At 40.7% G+C, this 24,680-nt stretch overlaps 1 protein-coding gene across 1 annotated transcript in view; it reads right to left on the bottom strand.

Moving 5' to 3' along the window:
- VSNL1 (visinin like 1) overlaps positions 1 to 24,680 on the bottom strand; it is a 97,462-nt gene that overhangs the window by 56,764 nt on the left and 16,018 nt on the right. Inside the window, exon 2 of the mRNA XM_060649093.3 lies at positions 2,131 to 2,297. Coding sequence (XP_060505076.1) covers positions 2,131 to 2,292 — 162 coding nt within the window. The 5' untranslated portion in view covers positions 2,293 to 2,297. The remainder of the gene's footprint in view (positions 1 to 2,130; positions 2,298 to 24,680) is intronic.

Below are 24,680 nucleotides of genomic sequence, written 5' to 3'. Positions count from 1 at the left end.
CTGCTCTCATTTGAAACAAATAGTGAGGAATGTGGCACACAGAGCTTTCTTAAACACAGTGACAGCTTGCATGACCTCCAGTGATATGAAAGTAGCTTTGATAAATCTCATTTGTCTGTACTTCCCTTGGGGCTGAGAGTGAAGACAGTTGTGAGGCTCAGGCTAACTCCTGGGTGATAAAATGTTAGAAGATGTGACTTTCAAAACTATGGAGAGTGGTCTAATCACTTAAGAAAATGCAAATGATCCCACTTCTCTGCAAAAGCAATTTATATCAATTGAACAATAAATGCACTTCTCAGCACCTCTACCTGAAAGAGCTCTACACGATAAAAACTAATTTCTTCGATCTTAGAAATGGCACAGTGATCTTATGATATACACACAGGCCACCCTAAGGGTACCTTTCGACACACATTTAAGGAGATAGTTTTGTATTTACCTGCGGCCCCCAGCTGCTCAGCTTTGTATTAATGAGAATTCTGTGTCCCTGACACTCATCAGTGGTCCTTACAGGGTTATTGAGCTTTTAATCATGCAATAAGCACCCATCTGCAAACTCACCACCCGAAACCGCAGCTACAACATAGATACAATCTGTATCTACCCCTGTGGCCCTACTCCTATCCTGTCCCTTGCCTCTTCCCCATTGGATGTGGCCACCAGTCTGGATCCCGTATTCATCAATCTTGCTTTCCTTTTTATATGATTTTATTGCATTTATTGGTAGTCTTGTAAAATATTTTTGTAACCTTCTTTGTGTTTAATTTAGAATATTTTAAGACTCACTTTTTGCACTTAACGTTTTGGTGTCACTACAGATCAACTGTTTTGACTGCTATGTGAATACATCACAGTTTATTTTCCACTCTCCCTCTGATGGGCATTTGTGTTGTTTCCCAGTTTTGCTATTGTGAACAGTGCAGCTATGAGCATTCTTATACGTGTCCCTGCTTGTGCAAGGATGGAATTGCCAGACCACAAGCTATGTGAAACATTCAACTTCAGGAGGTAAAAACAATGCCTATACAATCATCCTCCACACATATATTCATGCGGATGGTTCAACTGCTCAAACTGATTGCTACACTTAAAGGATAAAAGCAAGGTTTTCTATTTGGTATTTTAGTCAGAAAAAGTTAAAAGAAAAACAATGCATTTTTTCCACAAGCCTAACGTTAGATAAGTGTATACAAAATAGAATGTCTTAGATCCTGCCAAATCTAGAAACAATACAACTGATAAACTCAGACAAACCAAAATAATACCATTGCAGTAGAAATTATGCCTGCCATGGAACAGTTTTATCTAATGTCCAGGGTAAGATTCACTTGTAAACGGTACAAAATGCTGAGTTAAGAGTTCATTTTGTAGACCTTGATGCCCAAATGTATACCGGACCTCCCTACCCCTTTCCAAATGTGCTGATGTGGGAATCTAGGTTTTTTTCTTATCTGCATATAGGAAGACACCTTGTAGTGAAAAAGGGCCCAGGTACTTTCTCTTTAATGGAGAGAGGTGCAGATACCTTTAACAAGCCAAACAATAGTATAATTAACAGCTTGTCAACAATCATCAGCAAACACTGTATTATCTGAGATTTCTACTGTTCCTTCACCCAACACTGTCATCTTCTGAACTCTAGTCAGTGTTTTGGCTGAACAATTACTCTTCTTTTTTTTTTTTTTTTTTTTTTTTTAAATTTTTTTTTCAACGTTTTTTATTTATTTTTGGGACAGAGAGAGACATAGCATGAACGGGGGAGGGGCAGAGAGAGAGGGAGACACAGAATCAGAAACAGGCTCCAGGCTCTGAGCCATCAGCCCAGAGCCTGACGCGGGGCTCGAACTCATGGACCATGAGATCGTGACCTGGCTGAAGTCGGACGCTTAACCGACTGCGCCACCCAGGCGCCCCAACAATTACTCTTCTTATTCAGAAACTGCTTGACTTACGTCTGGAAAAAACACACCCCTTTGCATTTTTAAAAATGTCCATTTTTTCCTTTTGGTTGGAAAACCACCAGGTTGAAACAGATAGGCTACTTGGAGTTGTAATTCCATAGGAAGCTACATTTCATGAAGACTGCATTTTGTGGCCTTAAGAAAACAAGAGGTAGAAACCATTTACCTTCACGTAGAGTTGCTGAAATTCCTCGAGGTTCAGCCTCCCACTTGGACAGTCCTTGAGGAATCCTTTGTACCACTGCTTGAGCTCATGCTCGTTAAACTCTGTGCTCTTCACCAGGTCCTCCATCACTTCAGGGGCCAGTTTGCTATTCTGTTTCCCCATTCTGCCTGAAGGAAAGCAAATTAATGCAATTAGCTGTGGTCATTTCAAGCTTGATTAGGAGCCACGTCAGAGTCCTGAGCAGCCCTTGGTGGGAACTCCCTCCCGTGTGTCAGGTCAAAGTCCCCCCAAGTCTGCCTCCTTCTATTTGGCATTCCAGTAGGGAGAGGACAGAACAAGACTCTTCTCACAGCTCAAGAGGCAGCAGAGCTCAGCCTTCCCCGTCACGTGTCCCCTTTTACATGGCATAGATCCTACAAGGAGAAACAGCCATCCTTGTTTTTGCTATTCATGTAAAGTACATGGGAACTCTTTATGCCCTCTTTTTCTGAATTAAAATCCATTAGCACTTGCTGCCTAGGTGCCTAATGCTACATGTAGTTTGTAAGGATATTAAATGGGATTGTTGACACACGCAACGAGAAGGCTTTATAGCCAAGTGATCACAAACAGACTTGGGAAATCTGATCAGCAAATAACAGTGCATAAAATACATAAAATAATGTTACCTATATCAGTTATGTGCCAGGTTATTGACCGTTTGCCATGTATGTTACTTAGGGCAATATTAATGAACTGTTTTATCTTAAATTTCTTCCTAAATAAAATTATGTATATAATATATATGTTACACATATAGAATACAACTAAAGTATATATTATATAATAACCAAATATATATTATATAATAACTAAATATATATTATATTATATTGTATTGTATTATATTATATATGTTATATAATAACTAAACTCTTTCAGATTTACTGTGATGGCTAATTAAGAAATAAGTAGGTAAACAAAGATAAACAATACTCCAAAATTAAACTATTTTTTGTATTAGTGCCAGAAAATTGAAGGTGATTTTTTAAAATTTCCCTTGAATGTTGTTGTTTTATAACAAAAAAAGAATGAAAACCAAGCTTAACCACAGATTGATTTAAAAAGCAAAATTAAACTGAAAATCTGAAGGACCACCAGAATAAGGAAAGTGCCACAAGATCTTCAAAACCCTGATGCGGGAACTGAATTAGGCTTTGAAAATTTTACCCCAGTGGATCTAGGCCTTCAATGTTCTTGAGACAAATTCTCTCTCAGGCTCCAGGCAGGTCTATACTTGCAATCACCCAGAAAGGGTAATCTCAACACATGCTTTGTTGGGGCTTTTTTTGCCTCCTTCTACAACAGATTCCATACCCATTGTCAGTGACCTGCCCTAACATTGAAAATCCTTTCACTGTAGTGAAACCAAACCACTCTTGCTACTTCCAGGGAAAGCTTCCTCCTCAGCATCATCCCAGCTGGACACAGTGAGAAGATATCATGAAAATGGCCATTTTTCTTCCAAATTCTTCTGTTTGAGCAAAGGACCGAGGAGCAGCCACTTTGCTCTTTTATTGTGGAGCGTCTCGACTGATTTTGGCTCTTAATTTCAAGCTCCATGTCTCTTATTAGCAACTGTCTCTTAATAATAGGTTACTGTGGGATTCCACAGCTGGATGTGGAAATCAAGTTGGGTACTCAGGTGTCAAGTGTAATTAAGCTGGGTAAGAACACTCTAATCCATGGTTACCCTGCTAATCGAAAGATGTATTACCAAACTTTCAGGACTTCACTTTGTTGTTTGCAGTAGAGAATTACAAATTTTCATTTCTGCACTAGAATCTCACCTAACAATAACAGCTGCTGAATACGGAGGGTTGGCTGTGGGATAGGCACTGTGTTGAGCATTTTACCCTCGATCTTTGGCCCTATGACAGCTCTGCAATAAGGATTAGGGCAGCTCTCTTGTACAAGATCATACAAGTAATGCGTAGCAGAGCCAGATTTTGAACATGGATTAGTAAGACTCGAATGCACAATCACAGACAGACAGGTGGATGGAAGGCATTTCAGAAGGAACAGGAGGGGCAAAAGCAGGAAAGCTCGCAAGGCTGAATCAGTGCCTCTTGGCGCTGAAAGAAGGGATGAGAGAGGGATCAGTCACTTTGCCAGGCCCTAGTTGGGAAAAGACTGTTAGAGTTTACCAAAACCACAAGCCAGAGTGGGTCTGTATTAATGATGAGAAAATGGATTAAGGGTTATTAAAAACTGCCTTCAAAAATGCCTTTAGAAGGTCAACAGCGTGTCAGCTTCTCTCTTAAGCAAGGAAGCGTGGATTCTCCATGGATCATTTATGTTCCTGCTGACTGACTGGGGAGAGGGTGGTCTCACACAGGGAACACTGTCAGGACCATGAATCACCATTTTGGAGACTCAAATGCATCACTTCATGCTTCTTGGTTATGGGTCATGCTCAGCATTATCACTTAGGTGTGCCTGGCAGTAGATGGGTTACAGAGAAAATCAAATTCTGGCCTGGCTCAAAGCAGCATTGCCACTGCCTTCATCACGCCTTGTTTGGGTTCATGATCCTCACCGAGATCTCTGACCCCAGCCCACCTTCTGTATGGCTGCTTGAATGAATTTCTAAAATACAAACCTTGCTCTCTGAGCCTCTCCCTAAAACCGTCAATACTTCCCATTGTCTACAGGATGCAGCCCTATCTCCCTCGCCTGGCACCTGTCCTGCCTACTCACATCCTCATTTTCTGCCCATCTGTCTTTTCACTTGCTCAGCAGACTTCTTCTCTTTCTTTAAGTAGCCTCCGCTCACATGCTACCTCTTCTGTGAAACCTTTGCTGACTTTCCAAGGCTCGCTTAGGCATCCTTTCTCAAAGGCATCTCCACTCTCTTGTAAAAGCTTTCATAGTCATTATTCATTACTCATTATCCAATCTACTGGATTGTTAGTTTCTTGGGAAAGAGGACTGTCTTTTATTTATCTTTGCATCCCTGCTACTTCGTACTAGGTGCTCAACAAATAATTTTTAAGGGGATGAATGAATGAGGGGCACAGTGGAGTCCACAGTCAAGGACCTTGGCACTGGCCTTCATCAAGTTGTGGTATTTGGTATGTTTCTTTCTGGGAAAGTCAGTCTCCTAGTAATGTATATATGAAAAGAGTCAATGCAATCATAAGTATAAATATAACATGCAGGCAACAGATGGGAAGAATGTTTCATTTAACTGTTTGGAAAATGGCCTGCCCCCCACCCCCGTCAGAGACCATTTTTTTGTTGTCTTCGTCACTAAATTTTGAACATCTTCAAGCCAGAGCTCATGTCTTTTGTCTCAATATTCTCAGTATTTGGCATAAATGTGGTGCTTAGTAATATCTGATACGTGAAGGAAAGCATTGGGTTAACACTCCCCACCTATACTACCCTCGTCCTGGGGCTGCAGTGATATGGGCCAGTAGTGTCTTTCATTATGGCAGCAGGACAACAGAAAGGGTAAAAATGACAGTAAAGCTTATCATATTCCCAATAAAAAGATTTCATGACATAAATAACATAAAATAAAATATTCCATGTGTGGGGGGGCTGCAGGTTATCCCAGCTCTGTTTCTAGTTCATTCTGTGATCTTGAGGCAAATCCTTTCTTCCTCTGTTGCTCAGTTTCCCCATTTGAAAAACAAATGAGTTGGAACACATGACCTTTAAGGCCCTTCCAACCCCATCATTCACGGATCTGTAGCATAAGTTCTGTAAACATGAAAATATGAGTCACGGATTTGAAGTTGGCTTGTCTTGAAAGAGTCCACACAGGTTGGTTTTGTGGATTCTTTACCTGGGAGCCTGTTGGTACTTGAACATTTGTTGCCTAAGAAGGGAGGGCACAGGCACTTGAGTGCATTATTTTAAAGTTGGCATTCCAGGCTATTAAGACAGGCATAGAACAGGACCAGTGATGGGCACCAGGAATGGGCCTGTGGGTGATGAAAGCCCAGCACCAAATTGCAAATGATACCCGGAAAAGACCATGTTTTCATACTCTACAGTTTACAAAAGTCTTCATGTGGCAACATTTACCCACGCAACAACCCAGTAAGAAAGAGATTATTATCATCTGCCTTTTACTGATGAGGACTTTGAGGCTCAGGGAGAATGAGTACTTCGCCTTAGCTCAACCAGCTAATAAAGCTTTGCTCAGAATACATGTCGTTCTCCAGAACCCCACTGGTTTCCTGATACAGGCTGTCATATTCTCTTGCCTGGATTCTGCAGCCACCTTCTAACTGGTTTTCCTGCCTTTAGTTCTGCCCACCTCTCTTCCACTTCCAGCCATGTCTCCAGAGCAGAAGAGGCAGAACATGAACGAGTGCCCTTAGAACAGATCTGAGAGACTCCCTAAAGGAGGAAAAGACCACCAGGGGAGGTAAGGAGCACCCATGGGCATTTTTCCTCCACAAACCCTTTGGGTCCGAGAGAAGATTGAAGTAGTGCGCGTGTGTGTGTGTGTGTGTGTGTGTGTGTGTGTGTGTGTGTGTTGTGTGTTGCCCTGAGCTGGTCCTTTACCCACTCTGATATCTAAGTCCAACCTCCTAGAACACAACAGGGTCATCTGTGTGCAATGAGGCACACAGAACAGCAGGCCTGGCTTTTCACAGGTAATCTGGCCATCAGCCTGGCTGAATCCTGGCAAGATTCACGCAAAGACTGGGGGCTGAGAGAGAGAGGCCCAGCCACATATGCAGATACACACAGGGTAAGCATACCAGTGGGGAACGAGGCCTGGAAGCAGGGCTCAGAGCAGAGAAAGAGCTTTAGAGGCTCAGTTGGAGGCTGATGGAATATAGCCATGTGTGGAAAGAGTCTTAAATGGGAGCAGAGCTCGTTGTAGTGTAAGATTACCTGGGCCAACTTTGAATACATCAGGTGCTTTCTCTAAGCCCTGGGCTCCTCACTTGTACACTGGAATAACTAGAAGAGACGGGCCTTTTCATGCTTAGATTCCTGCCCGGATGGCTCTTTGTTTCCCTTACCACCTGTCTAAACTTGACTCCTCCTGCAAGGCTTGGTTCCATTGCTGTCTTCTCTTTGACACTTGACAAGTTCCTACCACTCTCCCTTCTTCTTCTTGATAGCATAGTTTGCATCAACAATGACCCTGGCCTGGTTAGCTCTGGGCAGCTCAGCTCGGCAGACAGGTATAGGTGTCGTCTACAAGAAAGGTTCTGTGCTAGGCATGGTGGGATATACAGAGAAGATGTGGTTCCAATCTTGAAAAGCTCAGAACTGGATGCAGGAGACCTTCATGCCCCTGGGGATGTGGGATCTGATGACATGACTGCCCAGAGCAGAGACCTATGGAGCACTGGGGACAGAGAGACAAATGCCCACCAGATCAGGCAACTTCACCTGTGGGTGGTCTTCAGGTGACAGCTCTAAACTAGAGTTCCCCAAATGTGCCTGAGTAAAAGAATCATCCTTATCTAGTGAAAAATGCAGCTTCCTGGGGTGCCTGGGCGATTCAGTCAGTTAACCCTCCAACTTGGGTTCAGGTCATGATCTTGCAGATTGTGAGTTTGAGCCCCATTTTGGGCTCTGTGTTGCCAGTTCAGAGCCTGGAGCCTGCTTCAGATTCTGTGTCTCCCTCTCTCTCTATCCCTCCTCTACTTATGCTCTCTCTCTCTCTCTCTCTCTCTCTCCCTCAAAAATAAATAAACATTAAAAAAATTTTTTTTTAAATGCAGCTTCCTAAGACCCTCCTTTAGAAGGAAATCTGTACTTTTAACAAGCAACGCATGTCAACTGGGGGAGCAGTGATGAAAATCATGAACAAAAATCAAAGTAGATGGTCTGAGGAGAAGACACACAGAGCAGCACAGACATAACCTAAGTTCTCGCTAATGGCTCGCGCTCTCCTTCTGACACCCCTGATGTTGTTTCAAGATCCTGCACTGGGACTAACATTAAGAATTTAAAAATCACACAACTAGGGAAGACCAAAGTTGAAAAGATTTGTCCCTGCGTTCTTCTGCTTTTAATCCCCTTGATTTTAGGTTAGAGAGCTTGAGAATCTCGAAGATCACGTGGGCACCCAATGGCCGAGTGGGGATGAGAACACTGGTCTCCTGACCCGGCTGGGGGATCCCACCCTCCAACCCCAGCAGCACGCCGTCCTCAGGCCAAACACCCAAAGCTTGCAAGCCAGGATGCACGTTTATCTCCCAGCTGGGTTGCTGAAACAATCTCCATCACCACCTCCCTGGGATGCTATAAACAAATGACAGGAGGTTGCTAGTTTCCAGAGATGGTTAAAGCAACGCTGAAAACCATGCCTCAAAGTTGCCCAGCACATTGTGTGGGGTTTTCTTTTCTAATAAGGACAATTATCTGACACAATGGCTCTTTCTGCCTCTCTCCTCTGTAGCCTCCTCAACAGAGTATTCTCAAGCCTCTAGCAGCATCTCCCCAAAGGCAGAGTGTGGATCCCAGGCTGGCCTTTCTTGCTATCTCTGGGGACCCCCGCAGCTTCAGAAAAGGGGAAAAATGCTTTCTTTTGGCATTCTTTGATGACTTTACCTCAAGCCCTGAACCTCATGGGATTACAGCTCAGGTCTGGCCTGCAAGCATAAAACAGGTAAGGTTAGGAGGGACTGAATCCCTGGGGACTCAAGATAAGGCATGAGTACTCATTCGATCTGTAATAAATGAGGAAAAACATTTTGATGGCAGTGGCAATGGCACCATCAGGGCAAATGACAAGAGTTCCAACCCAGAAAGGATAATAAATACATGGAGGTGAAAGCAGAAGTGGGTCCCAGGGATCAATCATCTGATCTGACCCCTATGTTTTCTAGAAGAGTCCCAGGAAGGTTAGGGGAATACAGCAAGTCTGTGACAGTGCCTAGCAGCACCTTGGCTACTAAGCCTGGGTAAGAAGACTTGGAGGCTGCTATAATGCCCAGGTCTGTGACCCTTGGGTGCTGATTTGTGTTGAAGGTCCTAGGCCCTGCAGGACTAGGAAGAGCCAATCTATGTCCCTGTCACCAGGCTGTGAAAAGTGGCCTCCCTCTCTAGGCCTGTCCCAGTTGTTTCCAGCCAAGTTGCCACCTGAGCAGTCTCTCTACCGCTCAGGGGTGGAGTCTGAAGTTTCCTAGGGCCTTAGCTGGGGACAGCCCTGACCCGGATGGGAGCCGCTTGTGAACATTAGCCCTTGGATCTGACTAGGTGGTTCCAAACTAAAACCCACCTGGTAACAAGGTGGCCAGGTGCTCAGGGACTCTGATCTACAAGGTATCAAGTGGCCTAACTGGCTTTGGGGGTCCGACTCAATTACCTTCTTCCTCCTTGCCCAGGCACAAAGAGCATCTCTTAAACATCTGGGAAGTGTGGCTAAACCCGAAGCCACACTTGGCGCCCCGGTGTTGGGCTATAACTTTGGAAAAATTTCTACTCAGACTCAGTTTCCCTTTCACCCCCTCTTACAAGTTCTTTTCCTTTTCTATTGGGATACAATGTCTCTTTTATTTTTCACTGGACGTAGTTTGGCGGGACAAAAATAAGTATCCTGGGGGCAGACCTGGATCAAATGATGTTCCTGCTGCATAGAGAACATCTATGGTGTTCTATGATAAGCTACTCAGCCCACTGGAGCCTCAGTTTACTCATTTGTCAAATGGAAATGATGAAATTTGCTCACAAGGTTGTTATGGGAATTAATGAGATAACACTTTGAATTATTTCCCACAGTGCCTGCCACATAGCAGATGTTCAACAAACAGTAGCTATTATTATCTTTATCATGGGACCCAGCAGACTGGATGGCTCCAGAAGATGGGGAGAGAGACATTTCATGATTCAGGCCTCGATATCTAGGCGTCACCTTAACCCTGACATCTCGTACCAGACCTGGTATGTGTAAACAGAAGTACACATACTTGGCACTTGGGAAATTTTACTGTGGTCCTGCTTCCTGCTTCTTCTCCTCCAAGTAAAAGTGCTTCATATCCAACCTGACAGAGGGAAGTCATCTGAGGACCCCACAGCCTTGACTAAGCATCAACTGTTGAGTGAAGTTTCCATCTAATTCCCCACTCACCCACTGAACAGAAGTGTAAGCTGATTAATAGCTGGTAACCTTTCATCTGGGAGTGTTTCAAGCAGCCACCCACTTTTCTGCATCTTATTTTTACTTCCTGGTACATCTTTCTCCAACCATTCTATGTGTTCTGAGCATTGATTTCTATGAAAGGAAACAGGCCGTCTCCGGCAGTGTCAGAACCTCACTTAGTTCTGTGAGGTAACAGAGGAAATGCTTTCATTAATAATCACAGCCTTCTGTCCAACAGATTGTGTGCTAGGTTGTGCTGCCAGGTCCCAGTGGGGAAGGACCGTGGCCCTTATCTCAGAGCAGCAGGGAGCTGCGGGAGAGAATCACAGAGCAGGGGCGCCTGCGTCACCTGCACATCACCAGTCCCCGGGCTGGGAGCAGCCTTGAGCATCAGCGGTCAGGATAGACATCCAAGTCCTTGCTCTCAGAAGTATCTGAGATATCTATCCTGATGGGAGAGTGACATGTCCAAGTGTCTATAGGTAGTGGCAAAGTCACTCAAGTCTTCCGATTCTCAGGCTGGTGGTCTTTCCTTTCTGAGAGCTGTTTGCACTTACTGTGTCCCTATATTGTTATTTCTACAATAATTCTAAAAAAATAGTTTAACTCATGCGGGTGGGTCTTAAATACAGAGAGTTTGAAAGTCTCAAACTTATAGAAGTAAATGTTCTATTTGAAGGGAGAATGACACTAAAAATTCATTCATTCATTCAGTGATTCAAGAATCTTTTATTCAATATTATGCTATATTGCAAAGATAAAGATGGCTTCCAAATCATCTCCAAGGTAAGCTTTTCCTGAATACTAGATAATATCTCCATCTGCCTGTTAGACATTTCCACCTTTGTATCCTACAACCATACCAAACTCAATATATCTTCCTGCGCTCCTCTCTCAGTAAATGACCCTGCCATCTGCCCAGGGTCCATTCAGAGCCTGGGGGTTATGCAGAGTTCTACCTCTCATCACATCCCTGTATCCGACCAATCATCAAGTGAAATAGTTTGTAGATCCTACTTCCTAACTTTCTTTCAAAATCCATCAGCTTCTTTCTTGCCACTACCTTAGTTGAGACTGCCATCATCTCTCACTTTTATCATTATCCAAACTTCCAAACTTGCTTCCCATCGACAGTCTTGCCCTCCTGAAATCCATCTTCCACATAATAGCCAAATGACCTTTCTAAAACACCAAATCCAATTATGCCACTGTCCTGCTTAACCCCTTTAGTGGACTCCCATTAGCCTCACCCTGAATCCAATCCGCAGCAGGCTTTCCAGACCACTCACCTGGGCCACTGCTGCCCCACACCCAGGAGCTCTTCAGTTTCACCCCTGCCCGTGATCCAACTTGCTGCATCAACTTGAACCTCTGGTTGTGTACTAGCTATTCCTTTGGCTTTGAGGGCAGTTCCTATTAGCTCCCCTTTAGTCTTCTAGTAAATTCCAAACCATGTTCTAGACATAGATGAGACACCTCATCTGGGGTGACTTCACTATCTGGCTTCCTCTTTTACACCCTGACTCTTGTATACACTGCTGTCACCACGCCACCTGCCAGGGCATGGTCGCTGTAAGGCACGTCTGCCCACCGTAAGGCACGTCTGCCACCTCCCTAGACCCGGGCTTCCCCAAGGGCAGAGTGATTGTCAGGTTAGCTTCAGATTACACTGAACAGGTGCCCAGGAAATGTTGTTGAATCAATTAATTACGATGTGATCTCTGTCAACAACTAGCTAGAGCTTATCAGCTGAGCGATAAGAGAGAACATATGAAACGGAGATCAAAGATGAATGTGCTAAGTGCCATTAGGGAGACACCAGCAACGTGGAGAGAGACAGGGAGGGAGGAACAAAGAAAGAGGGAGGTGTGGGAGGGAACTCTAGGGAACCAGTAATAAAACTACTTTAGGAGCTGAAAAATTGTGTGAAGAATTATTTGCAAAGTAGTCCTTCAAAATTATCTCAAGGAAACAATCACAAAAATCCAGGATGTATATACTAGGATGTTTACTCCAGCATTGTTTAAAATAATTTTAGAAACCCTACCTTCTAAGAAACAACTTAAATGTCCGTCATAGAAAACTAGTTAAATTGATTTGGTTATAACCGCACAATGGAAATTATGAAGCCATTAGAAGTAGTAATAGAGATCTCATCTAATGACATACATTGGTATTGATTTGATGTCATTTATTTACATTAAAACATGTGAATATACAAAACAACTATGTATTTTTAAGGATAAACACTTAACTGAGGACATGTATTAAACACAGTAGAATGGAAGAGGAAAGTGGGAGTACAGAAAATAAAAAAAAATATTTATAATAAAATCCAAAAAGGGCTTTATATATACAATGATGACAGTGTGCCATGAACACAGGAGTATGATTACCATAAATGTGCACTTGAGGTCCAAAAAAAGAAAGAAAAGAGGAGAGAAGACATTGCAATAGACTGTTAAGTTAGAAAAGCAAGTCATAAGACAGTATGTGTATCACCTTGCCTTTGCTTTATGCAAGCTTTGCTTTATGCAAGCTCAAGCTTGTGTGCACAGAAACTTTGGGCAGTACATAATTTACATCAAAATCTTAACAGTGGTTATGACTGCTGGTGGTATAATGGTAATATTTCATTTCTTAATATCTTTCTGAACTTTTTATAATGAGCACATGTAACATTTATAATCATAAAAAATATATAAATAATCTCAACAAACAAAATGTCTTTTGTTCAGAAAATAGTCTCAGGCATCCTGGAAAGGGAACTTCCAAGATGCTTTGAATTAATGCCACTCCCTTTTCCAACAATCGATGCAGCAATATGTCAGGGTTCACTTCCAGACCAAAGACCACTCTGAGGACTATCTTGGGTAGCTCTGGGTGAAATGATGAACATGGAGGAGAGGCTCAGAAGAACCCTGAATCTGCCACCTTCTCACCCATCTCAAAGCCCTAGAGAAGCATTGATGGGGAGACAAAGTGTGGCCAGGTCAGAGTTCCTGACCCTCAGGATCTATCATGTCAGGAAACCTCTCTGAGGCTCAGCTCTACCATGCGAGACTGATGATGATAATATCAATCTTGATGTGTTATCACAAGGTTTAAATGAGATATAAGATAGAAAAGAGCTTTGTAAATGCTAAAGCACTCTCCAGTATTCATTATAATAACTGAAATTCAAATTCAAAAGATAGAAAAGATGATGATCCCAGAGATCATCACTTATGGCTGCCTAAGGCTGGATTAAGATTGTCTAATGAGGTCCAGAGAGATCTACTTGAAGGTCAAAGGAAAGAGGTAAGAAGGTGAAAGGGAGCAGAATTTGCTACCCCAATCTATGCCTGTTCGGTGTAGGATTATTTTAGGCTGAGTATTTTTAAGAAACAGAAGACATAGGGCAATCTCTAACAGATGAGTAGAAGTTACCCTTCTGAAAGAGACATTTATATTCATAAGAGAAATCTCCATTTGTAAGGGTGTCTCACTTTGGAGCTTCAAGGGGGAGATGACTAAATCTCTAGAAACTCTGTCAATGGAGAAGGCAACTGAATTAAATGTGCATAACAACCATACCCTTGTTTACTGTTTTGCTTGACAGACCCCCCAAACTGCCTTCTGTCCCTCACATTCTATTTGTGTTTAGCTGGAGATGATATTTAAGGTGATGATTTGGTCCATTTTGGTTTTCCTGGGTATCTCCTTTGTATGCAAGAGGTATACATGTTATCAGACTTATGTTTGTTTTCCTCCTGTTGACTTGTCTTTTATTATGGGGGGCCAGGGGTGGGAATCTTAGCCAAGAACCTGGAAAGGTTAAGGGAAAATTATTTATCCTCCCCTACAAAGGCTTTGGAAACAGTAGCATCACTGGATGTGTCTGTGGATCAACCTTCCTTACCTTCTTTCCAGGAAATAAGGAAATGGTGATTCACAGTCTTCAACTTGGAGCTGTTGACTATAAAGCCAACTGACATTCTCAGGAAACGTTTTCCAGGGCCCTCCCAAATAGCCTGTGTGGACTGTCTGCTTTGACAGGTTGGTGGACCACGACTTTCCCTAATGCACAGAGCTGGGTTCAAGTCCCAACTCCACCAGTGTTTCCCTGTGTGACCTTAGCCACAGTTGGCTTCCATTTTGAGCTTCGGTTTTCTCATCTCCAAAAATTCTATCAAAGTTTCCACCTCACCTAATTCACTAGGTCATTGTAATGGACAAATCTTATAAATGGTAAAATTGTTTCTAGCTCTTAATCTAGGGCACTTTCTGGACATCTCAGGAAAGAAAACAAGATCCCGATATATGGAAAGAAGTGGGTTTATTAGGCAGGGGAAAAGAGAATGAGTAAATTGCAAATCCTAGCACGAAAGAGAAAAGACATCTGTTGACAGGCAGCCAATAGAAGGTTGACAAGCTGGAGGAAGAGGGAGGCAACCATGGGCCCCTTCTTGGAGCTCTGGGAGGTGGATGGAAAGGACATATTCACCAAAGGTTGCTAGAGGAGTGCTGACCCTCTCCAGTGAGGTTCCTGTCTTTGCTGTGTTTCCAGTTCTGAATTTTGCTCACCCTGTCCTTGCTGGGCCTTTGTGAAGTATCCAGCAAGGCTGGAACAAAGCACTTTATTGTGGTGCTTGAAAAATATCTTGGCTAAAAGGGACAATGCCAAGGCTGAGTGGGCTAAAATTAGACCTTCCGGTTCTTTTTGACTTGGCAGTTGTGTGCACAGGCTGCTAACGTGGCATCCTCCACCGGCCTCCCTCCTGGCCGGCCATGTGCCTTTTGAGAGCACAGGTAACATGTGCTGAGGGAGAGGAAGTGCTGCTTCCTCTGGCACCCTGTGGGGATGACAAATGCTTCTGGGCTGTGTCACTGTCACTTGGAGCAGTATGTTGAGTAATAATTTGAAGGGATATGTTTCCCCATCAGCCAATTTGCATATTGAATATTAAATATGAATATTAAATAAATATTGCATATGAATAGTCAATCATATCTCTACTTCCCATTAATCTAATGCCCTTCCACACTGAAACCAAAAGGAAATCTCAAGACATATATATCATATTATACATTTGAAACTTTTACTAACCTTTACCTAAGAACTTACAACTTCACCTATGTAACCAAGGCAGAACCCAAAGAATCAGTCACAAGTAGCTTCTTCCATCATGCTGTGCAGTGATGGTATCTACAAGGAAGAGCATAGGCCTAGGAGTTAGAGAGGGAGATCCCGAACCCTTGCATGTCCATTAACTTGTAACTTTGGGCAAGTTCCTGAACCTTTCCTATCCCGTTCTTTCAACTTTAAGTTGTGTATGTTAATAACTACCTCAAAATCTTAAATGAAACACACAAACAAGCAGACAAACACAAAACAGAAAGAGACTCATGAACACAGAGAATAAGCTGATGATTGCCACAGGGAAGGGGGTGGGAGGATGGGCCAAATAGGTGAAGGGGATTAAGCGGTACAAATTTCCAATTATAAAATAAATAAGGCATCAGGATGAAAAGTACAGCATAGGAAATGTAGTCAACAATATTGTAGTAACTTTGTATGGTGACAGATGGTAACCACACTTACTGTGTAATGTATATATCATTGTCAAATCACTATGTTGTACACCTGAAACTAATATAATATTGTATGTCAACTGTACTTCAATTAACAATTTTTTAAAGAGTTAAATAAAACAATAAATCTATATGACTAACATTTTAGCAGTAATAACCATAGCTTATATTATCACTTACTATTGTGTTCATGGATTATGCATTTCATCTTTATAGTAATTTAATGAAGTAGATATTACTATGCCTTCATTCTACACTCAAGGCAAATAAGACTTGGAGAGTTTAGGAAACTTTCCAAAGGTCACACAGCAAAAAATTGGTGGAGTTTGCACTTGAACCCTGCAAGGCTCTGATCCACTGTTCACTATTCTGCACTGTTAAAGGAGATGAGAAAGAAAAAAGTACTTTCTAGAACAGAAACTGTTATTTCAATATAAGGTTCACCATTCTCTTTTCTTGCCTGGGTGTTGCCCTGATCTATGCATTTCTTTACTCAAGTGAGGCAATTTCCAGTACCTAGAGGCTAGGTTGTTTCTTTCCCAGTTACCAGCTTCTGGTCCTTGGGGGCTGGGGAGGGGCTTGAATGCTTAATACAATTGCAGCAATTGAAGGAACGGAGGATGTTTAACCAGAAGAAGCAAAGACTCAGGAAAGGAAATTTGAGCTTTCCTTGAATAAGTGAAGGATTTACTGGCACAAAAATAGACCTATAGATCAGTGTAACAGAATGGAGAGTCTAGAAATAGACTCGGCTATACATAATTACTTAATGTATGATCAGGGAAGCTTTTCAGAACAAGAGGAGAAGGGAATATAATTTTATAAGTGGTGCCATCATCTTTTGATAGCAATTTGGTGGAAAAAATGTAAGTCAGAAGTATGATAGGGAAAAAAGGATAAAATAGGCAGAGAGGGAGACGTTGGGACCTGAGGCCCCCAGAGGGGAAAAACAAGTATTTTAGAACAATGCTGGGAGGGTTTGACTACAACAAACTCCCTGGGGGGTAAGGTTCCTCTTAAGTATGCAACAGACACCATCTACTCCCCTCTCAGGTTCCCCTCAGGAATGTGACAAAAGACCTAACTAAAAATAAGTAGTAGACCCTAAAATGTATGACCCACAAGGAACTTAGACCATAGACCATAGACCATGCCTCATACAATGCAAATGAGCCAATCAAAAAGGAATGATTAGGCATTTAGAGTTACCCACCCAATAAGGGTAGAACCTGAGAAGGAACAAAGGGTAAGGGAAGAGGGAGCCAACCAGAACCTTACAAAACAAAGTCCCTTGCCTATAGTCCGCAGGCTTTCACCTTCGAATGCCACCTCTCTGTAAAGAGAGCTTTCATACTGGTCTTACTTTCTGAACTTATGCTCAAATTCTTACTTTCTAATCTTATACCTTCATAAACTTTAGTCTGCCTCTCATCTTGTGTCTACCTCTTCATTCTTCGAAGCGGTGAGACAACGAATCCGGGGTATTGAGGTAAAAAAAAAATATCCTGCAACAGAACCACACTATGTACCATCTTTTAAAAAATCATTAACATTCGGAATAAACAGCTAAATATAAAAATATGTCAAAGAAAACTAATAGAAACTGAAGATACGCTAGACAAAATGTTAATAGCTATGTGTATCCATACACATAGCTTTATATGCTTTATATGTAAAGCAAATTCCAATTATTAAGGGAACCGTTAGATGAATGATCAGAGTGTACATAGAAAATTCATACCAGCATAAACACAAATAGTAAACAAACCCAGAGAAACATGTTTAACCTATTTATTAAGGTCAAGTTAGACTTTCTAAGCAAAAGCAATGACAGAAACTATAAAAGGTAAGATTGATAGATAGAACTACATAAATTCAAAGTTTAGGGAGTCTAAAAACACCAGAAAAAAATAGCAAACGTCAAGTGGAAGAAAAAATAGGCAACATAAATGTTTTTTAAATGTTAAAGGTGCTTAAAAATAATTGGTTAAGAAGGGCGCTTGAGTGGCTCATTTGACTTTGGCTCAGGTCATGATCTCACTCATGGCTTGTGGGTTCGAGTGCCGCCTTGGGCTCTGTGCTGACAGCTCAGAGCCTGGAACCTGCTTCCAATTCTGTGTCTCCCTCTTTCTCTCTCCCTCTCTTGCTTGTTCTCTCTCTCTCTCTCTCTCTCACATTCTCTCTCTCTCAAAAATAAATTTAAAAAAGCATTAAAAATTAAAAAAAAAATAAATGGTAAGAGAATTTGATAGAAAACTCAACAACCAACAAGAACAGAGTATGAACAGAGATGAAATCTCAGTGGCCAAGTCCAATCCTACAAATAATCAAGCACGGTAAAACTGCATGTTCCTGCAACCCACTTAAAAATAGAAATGAAGAAACAGTAAACAGCAACGCTTTTGATACCAGGGGTACCCATCTTAAAGAAAAATTCCAAGAGGAAAAAGTTATACAAAGGGATATATTTATTACAGCTTTATTTAGTAATGGTAGAAACTCTAGTTTTAGGGAAATAGTAAATTATGGTATGTTGACTCAATGGAATATAAAAGCATAAGTACAAGTTTGAAACATGGCAAATTACTTATGATATGCTAAGTGCAAAAAGTGGGCATACAACATTGAATACACATTATAATTACAACTATTTACTGCAAAAAAATGAAGTATGTTGTTTTCCTCTTTTCCTCCTTACAAATCAATAAAAAGTGCAGACTATGTGCAGAAATCATACTATGTATCTATCTGGGCATGGGGATAAATAAGAAATGCTTGCTTAGGGCTCCTGGGTGGCTTAATTGGTTAAGCATCCGACTTCAGCTCAGGTTGTGATCTCATGGTTCATGAGTCTGAGCTCTACGTTGGGCTCTGTGCTGACAGAGTGCAGCCTGCTTGGGAGTCCCTCTCTCTCTCTCTCTCTCTCTCTCTGCCCCTCGTATATGCTCTCTCTCAAAATAAATAGATAAAATAAAAATAAAAATAAAAGAAGTTGCTTGCTTATTTCACGTAGAAACCAATGATCCAATGGGAGAGAAAAATAATTTGCACACATTTAGTTACAATGTATAATATGGAGCGATAAGGACATCCCTAAAAATGTAAAAGATTCTATGGTAGCACATTCATGCTGAATAGTGAAAGATCTCCTCTAGGTTACTATATTAACTCACATTAAAATATGAGAACTTGAAAAGATCTCTGTAAAATCTAATTAATCGTCCTTATTATAAAGTTGAGAAGGCTGAGGTGCAGAGAGAGAGAGTAAACAAATAGATCTTAGATCAATGCTTTCCTTTTCCAGATGAGAACCTGAGGCCTAGAGAAAACATAAGCTTCTTCTAAGAGTGTAGGGAATGTCTGTTTAAGATCTAGTTCCGGAGCCACATCTCCTGACCACAAATCCAATGTTCTCTTCAAACGCAGCTTTCACCCAGAGTGCATCAACGAAAACAGAAGGTGACAGAAGAAACGGGCTACTTGTCTTTTAAAGAACTTTGAGGATAATGGAGGATACAGTGGTAAGACCTCATCTCTGTCTCAGTAATTCAGGGGAGAGTCATGAGTTTACAAGCCCAGTCAGACACTTAGGAGGCTGTATATGCTTCTCCATTCCTTGTACCCTAGTCCTAGTTAGTCAGAAATTCTGCCTTGACTAACTCTATTTTATTTTAAACTCTACTGGTTTTTTGTCAACAACTATGTAATTAGTCTTTCTGCAGTCTCTACCCTTCAAATTTATTCTTCACACTGTCACCATACTGTTATTACTAGAATAAATATCTGACCACTTCAAGCCTTCAGTGCTTCCCTGTTGCCTAAAAAGGATGTATAAATTCCTTCAAAGTACCCATAGAGGACACCATGATCTTGCTGGTGCCTTTCCTTCCGTTTTATCTCTCACTACTTTGGTCTTACACTTTGAGACTCATGCTCACACTGAATTTGCATTTTCAAAAATGTTTCAATATTTTATCAGATCTCTGTTACCATAGTAGGCACTTACTGAATGGACAAATGAATGAATAAATGAGATAAAGGAAATTTAATAAAGACATTTCTTAATGATATTGATATCTTGGCTAATTAATCTTCTCTATCCATAAGCTCAGTGAGGTTGGGTATTGTGTTTGTCCTGCTCACTGTTGTATGCCCAATATTCAACAGCTGAATAAATGAATGAATGAATGGATGGATGAATAAAACTGTGTAACAGAGATTTGTATGGTTGTTATGGAAGGGCAGAGGAAACAACCATATTTGTGGGAATTAAGGAGAGCTTCACATGAGAAGCAATCTTTGCAATGGTTGGATAGGGATTGTCAGGTAGAAATAATAGACACATTGAGGTACAAAAGAACATGGCATGTTCACGGATCAAGAAATACTGGAAGACAGCTGGAAAGCTTCAGGTGGACAGGATAACCTAATGGAAAGAGTCAGACGGAGTTAGATTCAAATCCGAGAGTTAATTCTATTTGTGTGACTTCAATCAAGCTATCAAAGCTCTCATAGCTTTCATTTTATCTTAAAACAAACTGTAAAAATTGAAGATGAGATAATATAGAATACTGAAAATTGCATCGCTTAGGACAGGAGCTCTTCCACTTTCTTCCTCTCCCTTTACCCCCTCTCCTCTTCCTCTTAGTGTTAATTCTTTGGTTTAGCACAAGTATCTTGGCCTGCTCTTGTCACTAGGTAAGACTAAGGGCCTCTTTCAGATCTAAATCTAAAAACCATTCCACAAGATGTTCTCTGTGGGCAACCAGCTCTTATCTGTATATCTCCCTTATCCTACTGCATACATCACGCTAATGCCAAATAAGATGTTTTGACTCCAACTCAGATTAAAATAAGAAGGGCCAAAGGAACAAGAAGGAATTAATTTGCTATCTGGTCTCTAAAGTTTTTTGCTCTTTTGCTGTCTGAAACCAAATAGTTTGGCCCCTATTTAACTCTCAATAGGGAGACTTTATAATTTATTGTCCAAAGAGCACACTGAGAGTGAAGGAAAGTGCTATTACTTCTACCAAGACAATAGGTATTATTCAGGACTATCTTAAGCAAATTGGGGTGTATTGTCACCCTGCCTCTCCAACTTTACCACCTATCAATCTCCTTTATTTCCTATGCTGCAGCCCTAGGGACTCTGTGGCCTTCTCTCATACACATCACATTCATTCGTCCATTAAGGCCTTTGCATTAGTTTTCTCTCTCCTTAGAACGCTCTTCTTCCAAGATCTTTCATGGCTGACTTCTCACCATTCAAGTCACTGATCAAATGTCACCTTTTGAGTTCTTCTATTCAAACTATTAATACTGTTAACAGTAATTACTATTAATAAGTAACTATTAATAGCCTCTTCTCCAACGACTATCTCACTACTTTGTTTTATATTCTTTGTAGCCCGTAAGACTATCTGAACTTAGCTAAAGTATTCATTAATTTATATGATTATTTATTGATGGTCTTTTTTCACTATAGAATGTCAGCTCAAAGAGGGCAAGAACCTGGCCTGTCTTATTTATCACTCTTTGTATCTAGACCAGTCCCAGATACTAAGTAGGTACTTAATAGTCATAAAATGAGTATCTTAACTTTCTATAATTTTTAAACATAAACTTCCTTTCTTGATAGTGACAGTGATTTATAGTTACCATATGAATGTGTTCATTTCACACATCAGTGCAAATAGGTTGTATGCCAAATTGTTTGAAGGAAAGGTCAACTTTAAATTCCCCTATCTGCCTGCTCACGAACTCAATAAGGATATGTAACTCAGCAGAGTCCTTAATTATTTCCAACTTCAGGAAACAACTGAAATAAATAGCCTTAAGTCATATTAGGGCTACAGTGTCACTTAAAAAATGTTATTAATTGTGTTAGGTTTGAATCAGACAGTATCCTAGGACCAAGAGCAAAATGTGGGTTACCACTCAGGAAAATTACCTGATGCATACCATAGCTAAACCATCTATTCTTGGTATTCTGGATATTTAAAAATTATAAGTTGTTTTTCTCTGTGTTTCTAGAGTGCTTTTGGAGGTTTTTAGAAATCAAGATGGGGGCGCCTTGGTGGCTCAGTCAGTTAAACGTCAGACTCCTGGTTTCGGCTCAAGTCATGATCTCACAGTTTGTGGATTCAAGCCCCATGTCGGGCTCCATGATGGCAGCACGGAGCTTGCTTGGGATTCTCTCTCTCTGCCCCTCCCCTGCTCATGCTCTCTCTTTCTCAAAATAAATAAATATACTTTAAAAACTTTAAAAAAAAGCAAGATTGAACAGTGGAAAGCTCAGTTTTATTTGGTTTATTTGGTGTTTATTAGTCTTACAATTTGGGGCAGTTAACTAATGTTTCTGAGACTCGGCTTCCTCATCTGTAAAATTGTAAAAGTATTGATCTATATATTCCATTTGCATTCGGAAAAAGTTTTATAATAATACCAAACCATAGATGGATTCATTTAAAAAATCTTGATGCCAAATATAGTCAACCATTGGTGTTAATAGATTTAACATTTCAGAATTTGACTATTCTATTATGGGCCCATTAAATGAACCAATTTATAACTTTCTTGGAACATGAATGTGAGACATTCTTGGTGTACGGCTGGTGTGTAGGAATAAATCACCCAGCTAAGGCGTGATTCTCCCAAGCATCTACATCTCAGTGCAGTCCTCTTGAGATTCATTCTTCCACAGTAGGCTCTCTCTTAAGGGATTAAGAAACAAGACAAAAACTAAAAAGCTATGTTTCTTTGTAGAAAGTGTCTCCTTAAAAAACACACCTGCTCTACTGGGGAGGGAAGTGAGAAAGAGAAGTGAACTATATGTCAGAGAGACACTCACTTTAGAGATATGCCAAGATATCGAGGCATATCCCTTCATCATGCCAGGTGTCTGAGACTGAGCAGAAAACAGTCCTCCTCAAACATTCCCAAAGAAAAGAATATTTATGGGAATTCTCAAAGGTCCACCTAAATGTCACTCTATTGAGGGGCACCTGGGTGGCTCAGTCAGTTGAGCATCCGACTTCAGCTCAGGTCATGATCTCATGGTTTTTGAGTTTGAGCCCTGCGTTGGGCTCAGTGCTGACAGCTCAGAGCCTGGAGCCTGATTCGGATTCTGTGTCTCCCTCTCTCTCTGCCTTTCCCCCATTTGTGCTTTGTCTGTCTCTCTCTCAAAAATAAATAAAATGTAAAAAAAAAAAAGGAATTTAAATGCCACTCTTTGACAATGAGTAAAAAAGCAAAAAGAAACAGAAGTTTAAAGATAGTTTGGGGGAGCCTGGGTGGGGTCAGTTGGTTGAGTGTCAGACTTTGGCCCAGGTCATGATCTTGTGGTTTGCAAGTTCGAGCCCCACATTGGGCTCTGTGCTGACAGCTCAGAGCCTGCTTTTTTTCTCTCTGCCCCTCCCCAGCTTGTGCTTTGTCTCTATTTCTCTCAAAAATAAAAATAAAAAAATAAAAATAAAATAAAGGTAGTTTAACTTTATACTCAATATTTCAAGTTTCTAGCATATTAGTTATTAATGACTAGTGAAAAAAATAGCATCTTTGGTAATAGGCATCAAGCCCCTTCAACTGTCAATACTCTTCATGCCAGGAATTTAACTTAAGGAAGTGATCAGTTAGGTGCTCAAAGATTTGGGCAAAAATGAAATTAGATGCCAACCTTCCAACTGATCACAAAATATATTCCAATGGATTAAAACCCAAATTAACACAATATGCACAAATCATGGTAAAAGATTGATAAATAAGACTACTTCGAGATTAAAAACTATTTTTAAGACAAAATAAACCATGAATAAAGTTAAATAAGTAATATGCAAGGAGAAGATATCTGCAATGTACCTAATAACAAAGAATTTTTATTCAGAACATATGAAGTATTCCAAGTAATGAATGAGAAAAATACAAACAATACTATTAAATAATAGGTAGAGCATAAAACTAGATAATCAATAGAGAAGAAAATCTACATGGCCAATAAAGAGTAAAGAGATGGAAAATTACAAAGAACAATTTTTTCCAATTAGTTTGATAAAAATAAATTTTGGGGGGTGCCTAGTTGGCTCAGCCAGTTAAGCATCTGACTTTGGCTCAGGTCATGATCTCATGGTTTGCGAGTTCGAGCCCCAGGTTGGGCTCTGTGCTGACAGCTCAGAGCCTGGAGCCTGCTTCAGGTTCTATATCTCCTTCTCTCTCTGGCCCTCCCCAACTCATGCTCTGTCTCTCAAAAATAAATAAATGTTAAAAAAATTAAATATATTTTTAAAATATGCTGATACCAATTGTTTGCAAAGAAGTATGAACTCTTTCTAATATACTATTTGTGGGAATATTAACTGGTACATCTTCTTTGGAGAACAATTTGGCAATATCTAATACAGCAGAAGGTGCATATAGAACATGATCTAGCAATTCTATTTCAACACATACGCCCTACAGAAACTTACACAAATATCCAAAGGGATATGTGAAAAAGACGCACACTGTAAGTTTTTAATAGCAAACACTGGAAAAAAAGTCAGAGCAACCTAAATGACCATAAAATAGGAAATGGATAGGTAATTGGAGGTATAGTCACATAATGAAGTACTGTATAGTAGTTAAAATGAATAAATGATATCACATGAATAAAAATTGCGATCTAAATTTTTTTTGAGAGGATAAGTAGGAGAATGACACACAGCATGATGTCATCTACTTAAATGTCAAAGAGCAAAGATGATACTATAGAGACATGTATTTAGTAAAAAGAATAAGCATATTCGTGAAGAAAATGCATGCTAAGTTCAATAGAATGTTTCTGAGGAAAAAGAGAGGTGAGTAGAACTAAGAAGAGAAATGAAGAGAATTTCAAAATATG

This window comes from Panthera onca, chromosome A3, assembly GCF_046562875.1.
Source record: "Panthera onca isolate mPanOnc1 chromosome A3, mPanOnc1 haplotype 2, whole genome shotgun sequence".
In the NCBI taxonomy this organism is placed as follows: domain Eukaryota; kingdom Metazoa; phylum Chordata; class Mammalia; order Carnivora; family Felidae; genus Panthera; species Panthera onca.
The sequence above is the reverse complement of the archived record's forward strand: the minus strand, read 5'-3'. Positions and strand labels throughout refer to the sequence as shown.